Here is a 23,095-nt window from a genome sequence, read left to right as displayed (position 1 = left end):
GCAAATCTTGCCAAGTCAAAATGTGCCATGCTGAAAGACTCATACCCAAAAAGACTGAGTGCTGTAATAAAATGAAAAGGTGCTTCAACAAAGTATTAGTTTAAGGGTGTGCACACTTATGCAACCATATTATTTTATTTTAATATTTTTTCTTCCCTCTACCTAAAAGATTTCAGTTTGTTTTTCAATTGAGTTGTACAGTTTATAGGTCACATTAAAGGTGGAAAAAGTTCTGAAATGATTTATCTTTGTCTCATTTTTTTACATCACAGAAACCTGACATTTTAACAGGGGTGTTTAGACTTTTTATATCCACTTTACATGGTCAACCAAGCCGAGCATGCATTAGTATGGGAGGATCAGGATAGATACCTGTCAGCCGAAAGATAATTCAGCTGAAAGTTATCTTAGGTGTATACCTATATTTAGGCTCTGGTAACATATGAGTGGTGGCTTCTATTTCCAAAGGAAACCAAGACACTATGCTGGGTCTGATGTACTATGCATATCTCTGAATTACAGTGGGGTCTGTCACAGTGTCACTTGTAGTGTACCACTATTGCCCTGGTCAATCCTGCCAGAGTATGGAGCATTTAGCCCAAATATGATGTCTGTCTTCATCAAGTTTGGTGTGTATGTTGAGAATATGCACCACCAGGAGTATCGCCATAGACCTGATAGATGCCAAAAAAAGTGCCTATTAGGCATCTGTCAGGCTGGTATAAATTAGTATACTTTTTTCCTATAGGCATCTGCCAGAATGTCATACATTGGTATACTTTTTGTTTTTACTGTACTAGAAAGCATTGCCTGCGGTGCTCTCCTAAACATTGGTCACCCAAAAAAAAAGCCCATGGATGATATCATGATTTTATGTTCAATACATACATTGTGAGATGCACATGTTAATAAAGACCTATGATGATTTTGGCCTTCACTATGACCACTGGGACTTTACTTCCTTTGCTTGGTCTCTCCATGTTTTACATTCACTTTCGTCTTTAACATCTATGACTTTTGTCTTTACTAATTGCACCTCACCTATAAATACTAATTGTCCCCTTAGTTACTGGGCTGCCTAAGGGTTTTTATGCCTGCTACATACATCATCAGTAGGATTCAAACTGCGCTCTTGGTTAATATTATGTACACAGTTACCAACAGTATTGAATTTGCAGGAACTGTCCCTAATTTTCAGAGACAGTCCCTGCACATTTGGGCTGTCCCAGGCTAAAAGTGAGAAGGGCTTATTTAAGCCCCACAAATAAATGGATGGACCTGCATTGCTTTGGGGTTTCCCAGGGAAGGGCCTATTTGCTTTCAATTTACCAACTGCAAAGTTGGTAAGTATGTATGTGTAAAGTAATGTCAGGGCACGGAGGAGGAGATTTTTTTATTTAAAAAAAAAGGAAAAAAGTCGAGCATTTATGCAGGATCGGGCATGCAAATTTCAACAGGAATAATTCCTTTTTCCCCAGAAATCTGCCATCAGTGAAAGTTGGAAGGCCTCCCATAAATATGAGTGTCATAAGAAAATGGGAAGTGGTATAACTAAAATAGAGGCAGTCTGTACTAATGATATGAGACAATAAAAGGGCATCTGCCAGTAGATTTGTACCTATGAAACTGGCATGTTTCACGTGCACTTGGCAGCTGAAGACATCCGTGTTGGTCCCATGTTCATATGTGTCCGCATTGCTGAGAATAATTATGTTGTTACTTCTAGAGGCTCTGCTCTCTCTGCAACTGCCATGCCCTCTGCACTTTGATTGACAGGGCCAGACGTGATGATGTTTACACTGCCTGTCCCTGTCAATCAAAGTGAAGAGGTCGTGGCACTTGCAGAGAGAACAGAGCCTCTAGGTGTAATGGCTCCTAGAGGCTAATTTGCATATATAAAAAAAAATTCTCAGCTCTGCGGGCACATATGAACACAGGACCGGCACAGATGCACAGGACCGGCACATGGAACAGGTCAGCCAGCTTCATAGGTACAAATCTGCTGACAGATGCCCTTTAAGAAAGTTGAGGGACAAGTAGGGCTGCTATTGAAGAACCTTCTATAAAGTACTAATTCTAGTTCCAATCTGGGGGTGTCATGATCTCCTCTGCCTGTCCCAGGATTGAAAATGCTGAGGGGCTGTGTTATCCTGGACTGCTCACTGCCAGTGCAAAATTGCTGACAATGGGGAGAGAATTTCATATAGTAAAGAAGGAATACTATATGTAATTAGAATTATTTTAGAATATAATAATGATTCATGCCGTACCCTTTGCATTTTGAACACGGCAATCTCTATCTCTGTGTCCCAGCGTTTTGCCATGTGCATATCTTCCATAACTTTCAGCGGTCTCTGAAATGTACTTAATATTCCACTCTGGTCCCGCAGTTGGAGAAGGAATAACAATGCTGCTGGGACACGTACGTTACTTGCTTACAGATGGAAGTTTGTCCTGTGCTAGTGTGAAATCACTATGACTTATTTCATTACCTGACAAGTACTGTGAGAATGCTAGAGGTCGTTTCGGGACAGTAGGACAGAGAATTACACCCAAAGACATAACTTAAAGGCCCTGGCCCCCAATGCAAAATCATCAACAGGGCCCTCAATGTGCCATGTATAATACAGGTCTTGAGACCTTTAGGACCCCTCGGCCATCAGGGCCAAGGTGTTATTTTTGCACCCTCCCCACTAGACTCCTTTTACACAGGGCGATAATCGGATGAACGATCATTCATAAATATAGTTCCATGTAAATATACCCAGCAATCAAATTAAAATAATATAAATGCAGTAAATAATCCCCAGTTGGCTTATCATCAAACAGCGCTCACTTTATGATATAGCCGTCCAGTTGGAAGTGGAAACAGCAAAAATGTAAGTCTACTTTCTCATCTCCAGTTTGATTTCTGGCAGGCTGTTCCGGCAGAAAACATGCTGGTATTCTTTGCAGTATACTGACGGATACCAGCCAGATGGAGGGCAAAAGGATACTCTTTTGTCGTCTGTCTTGCTAATGAAACCTTATGGACACGTTTAGTGTGTACCTCTAGAAGTTCCCTGACGTACATGCTAAATGTAGATAAAAAACGTGATGTGGACCCTCCCTAATATTAATTTTTTAGTACTATAAATTCCGGCCTGGCTCAGGCTACTTTCACACTAGCGTTACAGCTAGCTCTCTGGATCCAGCATAGCAGGATGTTACCACAATGGCTTCCGGCAGAGATCCGGCCGATACCTGGCAATATTTTCTGCTGGGAAAGCCTGCTGGAGACCAGTACGCAGATGTTAAAGAAGTCTTAGTCCAGCCATCTATGCCAAGGTTTATTCATTGGTAGTGATGTGCAGCAGGGGCAATATTTGAATTCGCAATATTTAGCGAATATGTTGTAGAATATTCGTCATGTATTCTCAAATTTGCAATTATTTTCTTGATTGCGAAAATAGTCAATGTAATATTCCCGTAATGTGCGTGAAATACAGGCGTGGGTCACTTTTGCTACATTTTCCAAGCTGCAAGAAGTTTCCGGAAACTGGAGAAAATGGTTGGCACGGCAGAACATTAAAAATGGCTTTATATGCAGATAGAGTGCTCCAATATATTCACACTTGCGCTAATTGTCACTAATGATGCAAATATTTTGGTGCAATACGTGAAACTTCACATTTTAGCAGGTCTGACTACTTATTACTGATTGGTGCACTAAGTATTGTTGTGACATCACAGCACTATGTCTGTAGCATGTATGTATGGACAGCAGAGAAACAGTAATTCCTATCACACTACCTAACACCCTGCACTGGAACCTATCAGCTACACTGTATCACAATCTAACCTACACTGACTATCTCCCACTAACTATCTGTATTATATATATAAGCTAACTAACTAACTAACTAATGTAATGAGTGGAAAGCACAGAGCACAGCAATGACACTGCTGTCTCTCAGAACTTTAAAAAACTGCAGAAAATGGCTGCTGGGGAGGTCCTTCTATAGTAAGGGGGTAGGTAACTTTCCTATTGGTTGCTAGGGATGTTGCTAAGCTCAGACAAAGACATTCAGCCTTCTCATTGGCCCATAAGCAAGAAGGGAGGTTACTGATGAAAAAAAAATCTAGAATATTCGAAATTACGAATATATATCACTATATATCGAAGTGTTGATATTCGCGATTAATATTCGCGATTCGAATATTTGCACCCAACACTATTCATTGGCTCTGTTCACGCCACAATTAGAATCTGTTCTATCAGGTTTCTGTAGGCTTTCGAAGAGCCTGTTGCTTGCCTCCATACCCTTCTTATGACCTTGTTTGCTAACAGTGCAGTTCCTCTGTAGAGGGCAGTCCTGTAAAGTTAATTACCACCCAATAGTGAAGTAAATGGGACTGACCAGGATTGGACCTTCTCTGCTACTGCATTGGCTTGCCTCTATGGTCTTTGCGTTTTACGCTCAGTGATGCTGGTGATGCTTCTGTGACGCTGTTTCCATAGTAAAAGCAGGAAACCGATGGAGACATCAATGAATCATTATAAGCCAATGGGATCCGATAACATATAGTACACTGTCATACTGTAACTATTAGGGATTTGGTAAAAACTAAAGATATGATGCTAGTAAGACAAGCCCTTCTAACTTTTCACTCATGTTTCTCATGGTAAATACATATGCGTTTTTAAAGGAACAGATCCCTGTCTCATTATATAAAACTAGCAGAAGGACCCGGCTTCGCACGGGTATATTTCATCTATTTCATTTAATGTTTGTGTGTGTCGTTAAAAGATATCGACAGTATCCCCTATAACAGTGACATCTACAATACCCCGCCCTCTTTAAGAGTGACCTCCACAGTCTCCCACCACTTAACACTGACCCCCCCACAGTGCCCCGCCACTTTAAAATGGGACCTCCACAGCAGCCCATCCCCTTAACTTTGACCTTCACAGCAGCCCGCCCCTTTAACAGTGAGTTTCACAGCACCCCACTCCCTTGACAGTGACCTCCACAGTACCCCGCTCCCTTAACAGTGACCTCACAGTATCCTGCTGCCTTAACAGTGACCTTCACAGCAGTTGCCCCTTTAATAGTGGCCCCTGTCCCCTTAGCAGTGACCTTCACAGTGTCCGCCCCTTTAACAGTGACCTCCACAGCGGCCTTCCCCCTTAACAGTAACATCCATAGTGACCTCCACAGTCCCTGCCCCTTTAACAGTGACCTCCACAGCGCCCTGCCCCTTTAACAGTGACCTCCACAGCGCCCTGCCCCTTTAACAGTGACCTCCACAGCGCCCTGCCCCTTTAATGCTACACGACGACATGTGTCGCGCGACATTTTGTCTCAATAATTTTTATAATGATTGGCTATGGTGTCGCACTGCGACATGTGACATGCTGCGACTGCGACACGACAGTTGCAAAAATCCATCCAAGATCAATTTTTCAGCATGTCACATGTCTCAGTGCAACACCATAGACTATCATTATAAATATTGTCGAGCGACATTGGTGCGACATCAATGTCATGCGACACATGTAGCAATGTAGTTGTGCGACTTATTGTCGCGTGACACATGTCATCGTGTAGCTCTAGCCTAAAGCTGACTTACAGCAGTGAAGAAAAATGGCTGGTTGTTTTACGAAAACCTGGAGTAAAACTGTGTGTATGTGGAGACTAAGGGCCTGCGAGCTTCTATTGGCTGATAAGGGACATGTGACGTGTGTATGGCAGTTGGCATATGAAGAGAAAGACTTGCAGGCTCGTATTGACTAATGCAGGTCATTTTTTGGGAATATCTCAGGAACGGTAAGTTCTAGAGAGCTGTGACCCCCCACAAGATTTATTTCCAGGTAGCAAGGGATGTGTATACCAAGTTTCATTGAAATCGATGGTTGCATTTTTGAGTGATCGCGGAACATACATACACACATATATACGTCCTTCTTTTTATATATCGATTTTAAAAGGAACCTGTCAGCTATTGCAGCATAAAGTAGTGGCAGACATGCTGATTTCATTGGTCTGTCACTTATTTGACAACACCCTGAAGTTTGGGAGAACTTACTATACATCTTATTCCATGCAGCATGCAGTCAGTGAGTCTGATGTATTCATGATATGTAGACAGATTTCTCCCTATGCACAGTATTAATAAAGAGAAAGCTGACATCTGGCTGGTGGACAGGGAATGGGTCAGGTAAGCCTGCATAACATGAATATGTATAGTCTTTCTTTCCGTCAAGCGCTGCAAGGAGTGAACTGTGAGTTTCACCAAAAGATCATAGATAATGCTGACTGTTAAAATCAATATGCTCTCAGAGAGGGCAGCAAGAAGTAGTTGACAGGTTCCCTTTAAAACCTTTGAAAGTGTCGTCTTAGTAAAGCTTATGTTGCATCTAATGAGTCTCAGTCCAAAGGGAGTTCTTCACAGTGCTTACTCATACACACAGGCATGGGATTCAGCCAGTTCCCTCAGGTTCTCCAGATCCGGTTGTTAAAATTACAACCGGATCGGAGAACAGTGTTACCGGCTTAATCCCGATCCGGTGCTCTGGTGGCAGCAGCTGGACATGAGCGCCTCCACTCCATAGTTTAGCTCCTTAGGCTTTATAAAAGTTGGGTGGTATGTGTGTGTAGTGTATATATGGTGTATTTATGCGTTGCATATACAGTGCCTTACTACACCCATACACATAGGGTTATAGTACATGCGTGGAGATACCCCCATACACCAAATGAGTAACAACGCATCAATAGATAATGGAAAATATACACTCTTTATTTCACAACATATAATATATAATAATATCAATGCAATTAAAAACAGATCCTAAGCAGCAGCATATGGCAGGTCAAACATCAGCACAACAGTACATCCATATAAATATTGTCAATGTTATCCCACACAACCGATCAAAGGTACAGAAATGGAACTAAGGTCCATCAAATCATGTCCCATGTAGTCACAGAACTGGAAAAAGTGCAAAGTTCAAGGTGGATAGAACAACAAGTAAGAGTATGCAATACCGACCGCAGGCTGGTGTGACCTCCAATGACTACCTGACGCGCGTTTCGCCCGATGGCTGCGTTTTTAATCGCATTGATATTATTATATATTATATGTGTAATGACCGACGACACGCACAGGGAGGAAAACAGGGAAAGCCCTGCCCAAGGGAGAGGGAAAGGTGGTGACCCCTAACTCACCTTGCGGCTGGCACCTGACTGCCCTGACGTCCCTAGACGGGTTCCTCACCCGTGCGGCGATCGCGTGCCTAAACCCTGGCTTTCCCTAATATGAGCCCTGGATAGTGAACAGGCCGGTGGGATCGCTAGTCCACACCACTATCACTAAGAGGGAAACACCAGGGAGAGGACAGACAAAACATACAAACACATACACCCAGGTGGGCGACCACAATAAACCAAAAAGGTCCAACAGGGATCTGGAGGGTAGCGTACTGGACCAACTACCAGCGAACGCAGCAACACAGCTCCAGAAGGTCAGAATAGATGTCCAGGCAGGAAGCTCTATCTCTGGCAACCAGAGAAGTGTGAGAGAGAAATATAAGGAGGTCTGGGAGTGCTGGACAAGGAACAGCTGAGGAGAAGGAGCTACGGATCCCTGAGTGAGCCAAAAGGGTTTGCTAAGCAAACCCAGAAAGCTACCATAAGGAAAACAGCCCTATCTTAAATAGAGCGTGCAGCCAACCGCTGCGACTTCCTGACCCCGGGTATAACGGAGTCAGGCGTGGTCCTCGACACCCTCGTGACAATATGTTGTGAAATAAAGAGTGTATATTTTCCAGTATATACAGTGCCTTGCAAAAGTATTCACCCCCTCTTGACTTTTTTCATGTTTTGTTACATTACAGCCTTAAGTTCAAAGTTTTGTTAATCAGAATTTTATGTGATGGATCAGAACACAATAGTCTAAGTTGGTGAAGTGAAATGAGAAAAATATATAAATTAAACTATTGTTTAGAAAGCCCATAAAAATCTCTGATGCAACCAATTACCTTACAAAGTCACATAATTAGTGAAATAATGGCCACCTGTGTGCAATCTAAGTGTCACATGATCTGTCATTACATATACACACCTTTTTTGAAAGGCCCCAGAGGCTGCAACACCTAAGCAAGAGGCATCATTAACCAAACACTGCAAGGAAGACCAAGGAACTCTCCAAACAAGTAAGGGATAATGCTGTTGAGAAGTACAAGTCAGGGTTAGGTTATAAAAAAATATCCAAATCTTTGATGATCCCCAGGAGCACCATCAAATCTATCATAAGCAAATGGAAAGAAGATAGCACAACAGCAATCCTGCCAAGAGACGGCTGCCCACCAAAACTCACGGACCGGGCAAGGAGGGCATTAATCAGAGAGGCAGCACAGAGACCTAATATAACCCTGGAGGAGCTGCAGAGTTCCACAGCAGAGACTGGAGTATCTGTACATAGGACGACAATAAGCCGTACGCTCCATAGAGTTGGGCTTTGTGGCAGAGTGGCTAGAAGAAAGCCATTACTTTAAGCTAAAAACAAAAAGGCACGTTGTGAGTTTGTGAAAAGGCATATATGCAAGACTCCCAAAATGTATGGAGGAAGGTGCTCTGGTCTGATGAGACTAAAATATAACTTTTCGGCCAAAGAAAAGGCTATGTCTGGCGCAAACCGAACACATCACATCACCCAAAGATCACCATCCCCATATTTTTCAGCAGCTGGGACTAGGAAACTGGTCAGAGTTGAGGGAAAGATGGATGGTGCTAAATACAGGTATATTCTTGAGAAAAACCTGTACCACTCTTTGCATGATTTGAGGCTAGGATGGAGGTTCATCTTCCAGCAGGACAATGACCCCAAACACACTGCTAAAGCAATACTTGAGTGGTTTAAGGGGAAACATGTAAATGTGTTGGAATGGCCTAAAATCCCAAATCTCAATCCAATAGAAAATCTATGGTCAGACTTAACGATTGCTGTTCACAAGCGCAAACCATCCAACCTGAAGGAGCTGGAGCAGTTTTGCAAGGAGGAATGGGCAAAAATCCCAGTGGTAAGATGTGGCAAGCTCATAGATACTTATCCAAAGCGACTTGGAGCTGTGATTGCCGCAAAAGGTGGCTCTACAAAGTATTGACTTTAGGGGGGTGAATAGTTATGCACATTGACTTTTTCTGTTATTTTGACCTATTTGTTGCTTGCTTCACAATAAAAAATAAATAAAAAATCTTCAAAATTGTGGGCCTGTTCTGTCAATTAAATGATGCAAATCCTCAACAATCCATGTTAATTCCAGGTTGTGAGGCACAAAAATACGAAAAAAGTCAAGGGGGGGTGAATACTTTTGCAAGGCACTGTATATGGTGTATGTATACGTAAACAAGTGTCGTCACGCCACATGTCCACCGTTGAGTAGGGAACCTGTTGTTAAAAATTTGAATCCCACCCCTTCATACACAGCATGGGAATAGTGGGTAATCACATCCTGGGATGATGGGAGTGATGCATAACATAGAACAAAGACAAATTTATAGTAAGAGTGAGAAAATCGAGACAAAAAGATATGGAAAAGATGTTGAAAATCTGACTTATCAAGGTATAGCATATGACTAAAGAGAGAGCTAAAGAATAAAACTGATGGACCTCATTTTGGAATAAGCAGCTACTGAATGTTTAATTTAAAAAAAATAATGCTTTGATCTGGTGGGTGGCATAAAACCTCACAGGAGCGCCATTGCCTTCTCAAACAGCTGATTGGCAGGGGTCCCGGGTGTCAGACCCCCACGATCAGTATTAAAATTATGGAAAACTATACATGGTCCAAATTCAGACTTGAAGTGTTGATCTAATTACAGTACTGTGTCTAAGTCAATGTGGAATCCTGTTCTTTGTTGGATCAATATACACTATTAATATATATAATTTTTTCCTATTACAGTAAAAAGTTCAATAATTTAACATTTTAGAAAACGGACTTAAAAACAAGGCAAACAAGAGTAAAGTGTATGATTACATATGTACTGTATGCTTTCCTCCTAATATCACACATTGATTATGTTCTAAACTTGTTTCTTTCAGATGCCGTCCTGTGATGCCCTACATTACTTTTACCAAAGCCTAACAAGGACCAAAAAAATAAACATAGATGGCACACAGGGATCCAGCCTGTGCCGATGCCTGACATCAGTGGACCTGGTGGCACTGGGAGTAGGAAGCACCTTAGGGGCTGGTGTTTATGTCCTAGCAGGAGAGGTGGCAAAGGTGGATTCTGGTCCAAGCATCATCTTATCCTTCTTGATTGCGGCTCTGGCATCAGTGCTTGCTGGACTGTGCTATGCCGAGTTTGGTGCTCGGGTACCACTTACTGGGTCTGCTTACTTATACAGCTATGTAACAGTTGGAGAGCTCTTGGCTTTTATCACTGGATGGAATCTGATACTTTCATATGTCATAGGCAAGAGCTGAATTATCCCCTTGTGTTCTGTACAAAAAAAACATAAATGCTGTCATAACTTATTTTACCAATGTACATAAATATTACCTTAAAGGGTTATTATACCCATCTCAACATTCATGGTATATCGCTAGGATATGCCCACTTCTTGGACCCTCTTCTATGTCCAGAACGGGCTCCCCTAAGTGAAGGAGACTGCACCATGCATGCATGGCATACTCTCCATTTACTGCTATGGTACTTCCGAAAATAGCCGAGTGACTATTTTCGGAAGTCTCATAGTGGTGAATGTAGAGCGCACCTAACACGGCCACCTCTCCATTCAATGCTAAAATGAGACTGCCAGAAATAGCCGAGCAAGTGCCCAGCTATTTTCGGAACTCTTAAAGCAGTGAACGGAGGTTGGCTGTGCTTGCATGGTGTGCTCTCCTTCACTTTGGGGGGCCTAGCGCTCAAGATAGGAGCGGATGGCAGAGGTGGGACCTACAGCTATCTGACATTGGTGGCATATTTCAATGATGAGACAACTCCTTTATTTTTTTATTTATTATACTTTTACCCTATAAGCTACACAATGACAGTATATTATGTTGCAAAAAAACACAGCAGTAGAATATAGATGTTTCTAGGTTGACTTTTTTGGTACCCATGTTTTTTCCACTCCATGAAATAGTAGAAGGTAGAAGGTAAATGTCCTATTGTTTAAATTGATATGTCAAACATATTTTTTAAACATTTTAAACATTTTTTCGTAACTTTCCTTGTTACTTTCTATATTTAAAAAAAATCCTGAAATCTTGCTGTTTTTACGATGGTCACTGAGCCTCATAATCAGCTGACCCTTCCTGTTCCATGGAGATCACTTCTCAGCATTCATCAAAGGCTTGATTAAAATGACAGGTAACACTTACTTACAGATAGATAACACGGGATCCACCACTTCGTCCCCCTCCCTGTACAGTAACCTCTGTCCAGGCCACAAAGCATGCCTACAACATTGAAGTCCTCTCCAGAGGATTTTGAAGACTACCCCTTTCTCATGACTGTTGTAAAGAGTATCTGTGAACATTCACATTTGTATTTCATATAAAGTTTACATTTCAAGTATATAATTAAATTATTTTTTCTTTTTAATGAAAATGTTGCCTCGGTTGGTATCTGTAGCTTGCATGTATTCCAATACTAGTGAACTGCTGAATGCCATTCACAGTCAATTCTGTCAGGTGGGCTTTCAGACATCCCCTCTCTTTCCTTTAGTCCACATTCTTTTATTATAAAATTGTATTCAATTTATAATAAATTCGAAGAAACTAATTGTCTATAAGCACATTAGGCAGGGGAACTGTATTTAAAGGGCACTTACCATGAGTGAGATAAACCCAGTATGCTGTTTTTTCAATACTTCCTAACCACCAAGTGTTGTCTTGTAGGCACTTCCAGTGTTGCTCGGGCTTGGAGCGCTACATTTGATGAGCTTGTTGGAAAGGAAATCGGAAAGTTTTTCAGCAGCACAATGCCTATGGATGTGCCAGGGTTGGCAGAATACCCTGATATCTTCGCTGTCTGTCTTATACTCATCCTTGCAGGTATTAAAAAGGTTGTATGACCATTTAGTGTTTATTGAAGCAAACAATGAAGAAACAACTGAAAACATACTTTATTCACAAATAAAAGGATTGTATTAGATTAGAAAAGAGGGTCTGCCCCACATCACATCACAGAATCTCTCCTGTCCATGGGCTGTGCCTGGAATTGCAGCTTAGCAATAATAATTTGAATAGCCCTGACCAAATGGCCACCCAAAGAGCAGATCATAGGGGTGAAATCTAGCATATGCTATATATAATTACTTTATGTACTTATTGTCTAGTATGGTCTGAACCCTGAGCCAGTCAGCCTACTTCAGAGAACTCCTTGATCCCTGATATAATACCTCTTATTTTATATTAATCTGTTCCAGCAATCAGACGCCCAGTGATTATATATTATCAAATATTCTAGGGTGATAAATAGTTATTTGTGAGCCAGCCTCTTAAAGGCATTTCATATATGGTCTCTTTTTGTTCTTTCCAGGGCTTCTTTCATTTGGTGTGAAGGAGTCAACCACAGTGAATAAAGTCTTCACAACCGTCAACATGATTGTCTTGGCATTTGTTATAGTGAGTGGATGTGTTAAGGGTGACCTGAGGAACTGGGAGATTACAGAGCAAGAACTTAATGTAGCCATTCAGACCATGAGGTATTCTTCATCTTGTATCTACAGTCCTATGACTAGTTAGTTTTTGTATTATAACAAAGCCAGTGCCAAACCTGCAGCAGATACCATGAATCTTCCTGACATTAGCCATAAATGTTAAATTCTGTTGTCAAATTGGTTCTATTCTATCTACTCATGGGCCATGTAAACCTGCTCAGGGCTCTTCCTTTGTATCATCGGCAAGTGGGGAACTACCTGGGGGCTCATGACTCCTTCTCCACAAAAGTGAAAGCAAGGGAATGGGAGAGCTTCATTTGGACCAACTGGTACCACAATATCTGGTGATAGGACCTCCAACAGAGGTCCACATTTTTATTTATGCTATGGGTTCCAATTTTTTTTTGTATATTCTCCTATGTTCACACATTGTTTCATTTTTAAAATAAGCAAACTTTTTAAAAGACTTTCTGATATTACTCCTTACAGACAAAATGCCTATAATGCTTTGTAACAATAGTGCAATGTAGAGGTCCCAAATGTCTCACACCTTTAGAATGTAGCACTCAATATAACTTCAAATTAATTTCAATATAATATGACTTAATTGAGAGACATGTTTTAACCATCATACCAACAGTAACCATTCTGCAGGTGGCAACATAACTGGCACATATGGAGTTGGTGGATTCATGCCATTCGGTTTTAGTGGCACGTTGGCTGGAGCAGCTACTTGTTTCTATGCCTTTGTTGGGTTTGACTGCATTGCTACCACAGGTATGTATGTACTACATGGTAAAACAGGGCTTTAACTGCTATCAAAACATTGGGAGATAAGACCCAGCTCCAAGAGAGGTCCACATTTTTAATTTACGCTATGGGTTCCACTTTTCTGTATATTCTCCTATGTTCACACATGTAGTGCATTTTTTAACATCAGCAAATATTGAAATACTTAAAACTTTGTTTAAAGACTTTCCGATATGGCTCTGATATATACGATATATTAAAATAGGGCTTTAACTGCCATCAAGATGTAAGGTAATATATTAAGAAATTAATCAGTGAGGAATTTTGCATCTATTTAGATAAAAATATAGTGGACGCAAATAAGTACTGAGTTTATATTTTCCGCAATTAATTTGTCTATATGAGTAGAGCAAAAAAAAAAAAAAAAACCCCCAAAAAAACAGAATAGTGATTTATATACTGTATCTCGATCTGTAAATAAAGTCATCCATTTTCAGGAGAGGAGGTGAAAAACCCACAGAGAGCAATACCTCTTGGAATAGTGGTATCCCTGTCCATTTGCTTCTTGGCATATTTTGGAGTCTCTGCTTCTCTTACCCTCATGATGCCATACTATCTCCTGGATTCTCGGAGTCCCCTGCCAGCTGCTTTTGAATACGTTGGGTGGAGTGTAGCCAAATACATTGTAGCCGTTGGTTCTTTGTGTGCATTGACCACAAGGTAAGATTTTTTTCTTTAACCCCTCTACATGTAAACACCAATATACAGTGGCGGAAATAATTATTTGACCCCGCACTGATTTTGTAAGTTTGTCCAATGACAAAGAAATGAAAAGTCTCAGAACAGTATCATTTCAATGGTAGGTTTATTGTAACAGTGGCAGATAGCACATCAAAAGGAAAATCGAAAAAATAACTTTAAATAAAAGATAGCAACTGATTTGCATTTCATTGAGTGAAATAAGTATTTGAATCCCTACCAACCATTAAGAGTTCTGGCTCCCACAGAGTGGTTAGACACTTCTACTCAATTAGTCACCCTCATTAAGGACACCTGTCTTAACTAGCCACCTGTATAAAAGACACATGTCCACAGAATCAATCAATCAAGCAGACTCCAAACTCTCCAACATGGGAAAGACCAAAGAGCTGTCCAAGGATGTCAGAGACAAAATTGTAGACCTGCACAAGGCTGGAATGGGCTACAAAACCATTAGCAAGAAGCTGGGAGAGAAGGTGACAACTGTTGGTGCGATTGTTCGAAAATGGAAGGAGCACAAAATGACCATCAATCGACCTCGCTCTGGGGCTCCACGCAAGATCTCACCTCGTGGGGTGTCAATGGTTCTGAGAAAGGTGAAAAAGCATCCTAGAACTACACGGGAGGAGTTAGTTAATGACCTCAAATTAGCAGGGACCACAGTCACCAAGAAAACCATTGGAAACACATTACACCGCAATGGATTAAAATCCTGCAGGGCTCGCAAGGTCCCCCTGCTCAGGAAGGCACATGTGCAGGCCCGTCTGAAGTTTGCCAATGAACTCCTGAATGATTCAGAGAGTGACTGGGAGAAGGTGCTGTGGTCTGATGAGACCAAAATAGAGCTCTTTGGCATTAACTCAACTCGCTGTGTTTGGAGGAAGAAAAATGCTGCCTATGACCCCCAAAACACCGTCCCCACCGTCAAGCATGGGGGTGGAAACATTTTGCTTTGGGGGTGTTTTTCTGCTAAGGGCACAGGACAACTTATTCGCATAAACGGGAAAATGGACGGAGCCATGTATCGTGAAATCCTGAGCGACAACCTCCTTCCCTCTGCCAGGAAACTGAAAATGGGTCGTGGATGGGTGTTCCAGCACGACAATGACCCAAAACATACAGCAAAGGCAACAAAGGAGTGGCTCAAGAAGAAGCACATTAAGGTCATGGAGTGGCCTAGTCAGTCTCCGGACCTTAATCCAATCGAAAACCTATGGAGGGAGCTCAAGCTCAGAGTTGCACAGAGACAGCCTCGAAACCTTAGGGATTTAGAGATGATCTGCAAAGAGGAGTGGACCAACATTCCTCCTAAAATGTGCGCAAACTTGGTCATCAATTACAAGAAACGTTTGACCTCTGTGCTTGCAAACAAGGGTTTTTCCACCAAGTATTAAGTCTTTTTTTGTTAGAGGGTTCAAATACTTATTTCACTCAATGAAATGCAAATCAGTTGCTATCTTTTATTTAAAGTTATTTTTTCGATTTTCCTTTTGATGTGCTATCTGCCACTGTTACAATAAACCTACCATTGAAATGATACTGTTCTGAGACTTTTCATTTCTTTGTCATTGGACAAACTTACAAAATCAGTGAGGGGTCAAATAATTATTTCCGCCACTGTATGTAGGGGAAAGAGATCAATATCATCCAGATATTACCCCAATTACAAACACCAAAAATGGCCAGTCCGGATAGGAAATAATAAATTATCTTTATTCATACATATTACATAAAGCACAATTAAAATACGTTGGTGGTGCAATTACACATGAGGCAAACAAGTTGCCACACAGGAGAAAACAAACAGTGTACTGCACTGGAGCCAGGTAACTCCATGCACCATACATTTACACCAGAGAGATGCAGCAGTCTCAAGAACCGATCCTGCATCATTCACAGTAGGTGTCAGCAGTATATTACAGTTGACACACTACTGCAGTATCAGGGATTGGAGAGAACGCTAATCCTGACCATCTAACCTCCCATGCTGCTGTCTATAACAATAGTGTTCAAGGGGTTAGACAGAGGTAGGGGGCTCCTGCTATTACCCCATTGTTTCCCTCAATGTTGTGCGCAGCTCAAATGCATGGTTTTTATGGTGGACTGCCATGGTAGTCGTGGGCCTAATAAATGTCCCCAGATATGCCATCTTTGTATACCTATAATGCCCAAAGGCAGGGTCTAATGCCACAATACAGAGCTACTGAATTGTATTAGATCAGCGATGAAGAGAAGACATGACTAAGACTCCTTGTGGGACAAAAATGACAAAATCTCCTTATAAAATGTATTATCTAAAATAAATTAATATTCCTGCTTTTTTGATGACCCATACTGTAATAATAATGCATTATTTTTCACACATGGTTAATGTGGCAGGCGCAGCACTATGAAGTGCCTTTTGAGCTGTGGCATTAGAATAATTTTTACATTACTCTGTAATTCCTCTAGCGCCGTTCTATGGAAACAGTAGGTTTAAAGAGCACACCAAATGCTTGAAATAACTTCTTTATTAACTTCAACTTTTCTTTATATATAACACTGCCGCCTCCTTAGCAGATAGTCCATGTACATAACATGTGTTGAAAAGATATCACAAACTGGCGGTATGCATAAGATGGTTGTTCAACTGTTCAATCTTGTCATTCAACATAAAATGGTGGAAATATTTCTCTCTTGACTATCTGTACTCTCACTTTAAGTTATTTAAGCACTGAGCTTAAATAACTCTCTGAGAGGTATATATGAGGTCTAACTAATAGTTCTACTTGCTGAATTTGGTCGCAATTTGCAGTATGCAGTTATCTGTAATTATTTGCATATTGGTTGAGTATGATTTGGTATGGTTGTATGAAATTTGGATTGCAATATTGAATTTCAATTTGTATGTGAACTTTGTAGTTTGCAATTGGTGGAACTGTAAGTAAATACATATATAACTAGTTCAGTATACAGTTCTAATCACTATATTAACAGTAGGAACATTATATAACTGTTTTAAATACCTATTTTGGCCTCTCTGCTTCCATAAAACACAGCTCTTAGTGGAGTGAATGTCTGTTCAGCTTCTCTCCTCTGGTGTAATGATTCTAGCTGCTCCTGGTAGGGGAATTTCCCACACAGGCTGTGTGTGAGGCTGGCTGTGATTGGTCAAAACTCCTGCTGTGTGTGAGGCTGGCTGTGATTGGTCTAGACTCCTGCCCAGCAACAACAGTTTAACTCTATGCTTTCTGTTGTGTCTGCTGTGTCATTGAGCTTACCTCACATCCATATAATAAATCTTAAAGGCATATTATCTTTTCTGCTTCTGTGAAAACACAATATAACTGTTATATGACATCCAAACATTAAGTCACAGTAAATAACTCTGCTTTTGTCTTTAACACACAAACATTGGCAGGTCTAGCTGTATAAACACACAAGCTATATTAGCAACCTAGGACAGGTTTTAGCCGACTAGCTACACTCCCACCAAAATTAACTATAATTCTATGTTTTTAGTGTTAGGACTTGAACATAAATTTGAGGAATTTTCCATCAGGTTCTCAACTTCCAAGTGTCTTTTATCACTCTCAAGTAGAACAACTAACTTCTGTATAGGACGTTCCAACTTGAGTGGAGTTTTTTTAAGTTTTGAGCATCCTATTTGTAACAACACTCTTCTTACTAGTTTCTTTTCATCCTTTTGAACTTCTAGAACTTTGGCCAATTTCCATTGATTTCTAGGTAAATCTTCTTCTTTCACGAACACTATGTCACCAACTTGGACATTTCACTTGCAATTTACTTCTTAGCATAAGATTGGCTAAGTACTCTTTCCTTCATCTATTCCAAAACTGATCTGATAGATATTGAACTCTTCGCCATCTCCTTTTAGCATATAAATCCTCTTTGGTGAACTTACCAGGCGGTGGCTGTATGTAATCAGACTTAAGGTGAGGTAGATGGTTGGGAGTTAGAGGGTCCAAACTTGTTGGATCGTTTATGTTATCAACTGTAAGTGGACGACTTAAACAATAGACATTACTTCATAGAATAGGGTCCTAAGTGAAGCATCATCTATTCTTCTGGCATTCTTTTTCAACACTGAACTTAACACATTTCTCACAGTTCTGATTTGTGTTTCCCAAACTCCTCCTGTATGGCTTGCACGTGCATTCATATAAAAATCACACTGTTTCTCTAACAAATACTCAGTTACTTTTTCTTTATCGATCTCTTTTAGAGCTTTCTTCAATTCTTTCTTTGCTCCGACAAAATTAGATCCTTGGTCAAATCTAAGCTCTCTGACAGTAGCTCTAATGGCTACGAAACATCTCGGCGTTAATGAATGCGTCAGTTGACATATCCTCTAACATTTCCAGGTGAATTGCTCTGGAGCTCAAACATGTAAATATTAGTCCATATCTCTTGTGCTCCTTGTGGTTCTGTTTGGTGATAAATAGGCCAGAACAATCCATTTTGCTATAAAGAAATGGTGGTGATGGGTTTACATGATCTGCTGGTAAATCTGCCATTCTTTGTTCTTCGGTAGGTCTACGTGTCTTTATGCAGACTACACATTTACTTATATACTTTGCTATAACTTTGCTTCCTTTCACAATCCAGTAACCACCTTCTCTCAAACAGCTTTGGGTAAAGCTTCTTCCTTGATGCAAGAATTTGTTGTGGTAGTGATCAATAATCATTCTTGTGAAGGTAGAGTTTTTGGGTAGAATTGCTGGATGCTTCACTCTGCTAGGTAACAATGCGTTTTCCAGTCTCCCTCCCACCTTCAGTGGATTAATATTAAGCTTGTACAATGGGTGGTTGTTTGGAAGCCTTTTAGGTTCTTGACTAAGTCTCTACAACTCTTCACTGTAGAATCTCTGTTGAATGAGTCTTATGACTTTTTCTTCAGCTTTCATTATTTCTTCTACATTTAACAATTCCTTCTTTCTGATTCCCTTTTCCAAACGTTGAATTCTAGCTACTACGTCTATGACCGTATTCCATTTTGAACATCTGGCTAATCTTTCAAGTATGTCATCTTGACACTTGGCAGCAGTGCTCAATGTTTGTACAACTTTTACTTCTGGATCACCCATAGACAATTCTGTGTAACATTTACAGGGCATGATTTCCTTTTCCCAAAGGAACTCTGGGCCTGTGAACCAATTTGAATTTTTCAATTCTGTTACATTTAGGCCTCTTGAAGCATGATCTGCTGGGTTATGTTTTGTATCAATATAATGCCAATGTTCTGGATTTGTTATTTCCCGAATTTTCTCAACTCTGTTGGCAACAAAGATATGGAATCTTCGAGCTTCGTTGTTTATGTATCCTAGGACAACTTGTGAGTCTGTCCAAAAATATTCTTCATCTATTTTAAATTCCAATTCTTCTTTCAGAAACTTGCTTACTGATGCTGAAACTACGGCTGCTGTCAGTTCAAGTCTTGGTATTGTCTGAATACTGGTAGGTGCAACTCTGGCCTCCCCATAACCAGGGCACAGTGTATCTTTTCTTCTCCTATTACTCTGATGTAGGAGCACTGACCATAACCATAACTACTGGCATCTGAAAAATGATGAAGTTCTATTTTCTTGTACTTTCCGAAATCACGAGGTACAAAACATCTGGATATCTTAACTTCTCTCAAGTTTTGCAAGTCTCTTATCCAACTCTCCCTCCTTGGCCTTAAATTTTCAGGTATGGCCTCGTTCCATCCCAACTTCTGTCTGCCTAATTCTTGTAGTATTTCTTTTGCTCTGAGGATTACTGGGGCCAAGAATCCTAATGGATCATATATAGAAGCCACTGCGGAAAGAATGGTACGTCTAGTTGCAACTTTCTCTTCAATAGATACTTCAAAGAAGAACTTGTCGTTCTCTACATTCCATCCCAATCCAAGTACGTTCTGAACTGGAAGATGATCATAATTGAGATCTACATTCTTCATTGTTGATGCACGTTCAGAGTCACTGATGGATTCTAGTACCTCTCTGTTGTTTGAGATAAATTTGTGAAGGCACAGGTTTCCTCTTGCGCATAAATCTTGGCTTTCTTTCACTAGTTCGATAGCATATTCTGTGGACTCTAGACTTATAAGACCATCATCTACATAAAAGTTTTTCTTCAGAAAGTTTACTGCTGACGGGCAATCCTTTTCATTCTGATTGGCCAGGTACTTCATACCATAATTGGCGCAACCTGGAGACGATGCTGCTCCAAACAAGTGTACTTTCATTCTGTATTCTGCTGGCTCTGAATCTGTATCTCCGTCCTCCCATCATACGAACCTCAGGAAGTCTCTATCTTTATTCTTCACATGAAACTGGTGGAACATCTTTTCAACGTCACACATGTGGGTAGAAATACATGGAGGCAAAAACAATAATAAATTACTAATAGGAGTTTATTATAAACCGCCTAATATACCAGAGTCCACAGAAAATCTACTACTAAATGAGATAAACAAGGCAGCAAATCATAATGAGGTGGTTATTATGGGGGACTTCAACTACCCAGATATAGACTGGGAAATTGAGAGCTGTACATCTCATAAAGGAAACAGGTTCTTGGCAAAAACCAAAGACAAGGACCCGACTAAAGGGACGGCCAATACTGGACTTAGTATTAACCAATAGACCTGACAGAATAACAGATGTGCAGGTTAGGGGACACCTGGGAAATAGTGACCATAAAGTAATAACCTTCCAATTATCCTTCAAACGAGCATTTCTACAGGGAGGAACAAAAATACCAAACTTCAAAAAATCTAACTTCAGCCAACTAAGAGAGGCCATAGGCCTAACTAACTGGGACAAAGTCCTCAAAAATAAAGATAGAGCCACAAAATGGGATATTTTTAAAAGCATCCTTAAATCTAATTGTGAGAGGTACATACCTTATAGGAATAAAAGGTTAAGGAACAAGAAGAAACCAATGAGGATAAATAGAACTGTAAAGAAGGCAATAAATGACCAAAAGAAAGCATTAAAATCACTAAAACGGAGGGTAGCGAGGAAGCACTGAAAAACTATAAAGGAAAAAAATAGAATATGTAAAAAACAAATAAAAGCCGCCAAACTAGAGACTGAGAGATTAATTGCAAAAGAGAGCAAAACTAACCCTAAAATGTTCTACAATTATATAAATGGTAAAAAGTATAAATCCAAAGGTGTCGGCCCTCTACAGAGTAATGAGGAGAGAGTTGCAGAGAGCGACGAGGAGAAAGCAAAGCTATTAAATATTTTTTTCTCCACTGTATTCACTGAGGAAAATAAACTGTCAGATGAAATGCAGAATGTAAAAGTAAATTCCCCATTAAAAGTGCCCTGTCTGACCCAGGAAGAAGTACAACAGCGACTTAAAAAGATTAAAATAGACAAATCGCCAGGGCCAGATGGCATACACCCCCGTATCCTAAGAGAATTAAGTAATGTCATAGCCAGACCCTTATTTCTGATATTTACAGACTGTATACTGACAGGGAGCGTTCCACTGGATTGGCGCATAGCAAATGTGGTGCCAATGTTCAAAAAGGGTGCAAAACCAGACCCCGGAAACTATAGGCAGGTAAGTTTAACATCTGTTGTGGGTAAACTGTTTGAAGGTTTTCTAAGAGATGCTATATTGGAGGATCTCAATGAAAACAAGCAAATAACATCATATGAACATGGCTTCATGAGGGATCGGTCATGTCAAACTAATTTAATCAGTTTCAATGAGGAGGTAAGTTCTAGACTTGACAGCGGCGAATCAATGGATGTCGTATATCTGGACTTCTCCAAAGCATTTGACACTGTACCACATAAAAGGTTAGTATATAAAATGAGAATGCTCGGACTGGGAGAAAACATTTGTATGTAACATAGAAACATAGAAACATAGAATGTGTCGGCAGATAAGAACTATTTGGCCCATCTAGTCTGCCCAATAAACTGAATACTATGAATAGCCCTTGGCCCTATCTTATATGAAGGGTGGCCTTATGCCTATCCCATGCATGGTTAAACTCCTTCACTGTATTTGCAGCTACCACTTCTGCAGGAAGGCTATTCTATGCATCCACTACTCTCTCAGTAAAGTAATACTTCCTGATATTACTTTTAAACCTTTGCCCCTCTAATTTAAAACTATGTCCTCTTGTAGCAGTTTTTCTTCTTTTAAATATTCTCTCCTCTTTTACCTTGTTGATTCCCTTTATGTATTTAAAAGTTTCTATCATATCCCCTCTGTCTCGTCTTTCTTCCAAGCTATACATGTTAAGGTCCTTTAATCTTTCCTGGTAAGTTTTATCCTGCAATTCATGTACTAGTTTAGTAGCTCTTCTCTGAACTCTCTCCAAAGTATCAATATCCTTCTGGAGATATGGTCTCCAGTACTGCGCACAATACTCTAAATGAGGTCTCACTAGTGCTCTGTAGAGCGGCATGAGCACCTCCCTCTTTCTACTGGTAATGCCTCTCCCTATACACCCAAGCATTCTGCTAGCATTTCCTGCTGCTCTATGACATTGTCTGCCTACCTTTAAGTCTTCTGAAATAATGACCCCTAAATCCCTTTCCTCAGATACTGTGGGTAAGTACCTGGCTCAATTATAGAAAACAGAGGCTGGTTATTAATGGTACACACTCAGATTGGGTCACTGTCACTAGCGGAGTACCTCAGGGGGTCAGTATTGGGCCCTATTCTCTTCAATATATTTATTAATGATCTTGTAGAATGCTTGCACAGTAAAATATCAATTTTTGCAAATGACACTAAACTGTGTAAAGTAATTCACACTGAAGAGGACACTATACAGCTACAGATGGATCTGGATATTTTAGAGGCTTGGGCAGAGAAGTGGCAGATGAGGTTTAACACTGACAAATGTAAGGTTATGCACATGGGAAGGAATAATGCAAATCACCCATACATACTAAATGGTAAAACACTGG

General features: G+C 40.4%; 1 protein-coding gene across 1 annotated transcript in view; it reads left to right on the top strand.

Moving 5' to 3' along the window:
* LOC121005548 (cationic amino acid transporter 2-like) overlaps positions 1–23,095 on the top strand; it is a 112,978-nt gene that overhangs the window by 28,127 nt on the left and 61,756 nt on the right. Inside the window, exons 5-9 of the mRNA XM_040438354.1 lie at positions 10,090–10,465; positions 11,896–12,051; positions 12,539–12,704; positions 13,300–13,436; positions 13,907–14,129. Of these exons, the coding sequence (XP_040294288.1) occupies positions 10,090–10,465; positions 11,896–12,051; positions 12,539–12,704; positions 13,300–13,436; positions 13,907–14,129 (1,058 nt within the window). The remainder of the gene's footprint in view (positions 1–10,089; positions 10,466–11,895; positions 12,052–12,538; positions 12,705–13,299; positions 13,437–13,906; positions 14,130–23,095) is intronic.

The sequence above is a fragment of the Bufo bufo genome, chromosome 1, assembly GCF_905171765.1.
Source record: "Bufo bufo chromosome 1, aBufBuf1.1, whole genome shotgun sequence".
Lineage (NCBI taxonomy): Eukaryota > Metazoa > Chordata > Amphibia > Anura > Bufonidae > Bufo > Bufo bufo.
This window is presented reverse-complemented; position numbering and strand designations above follow the sequence as displayed.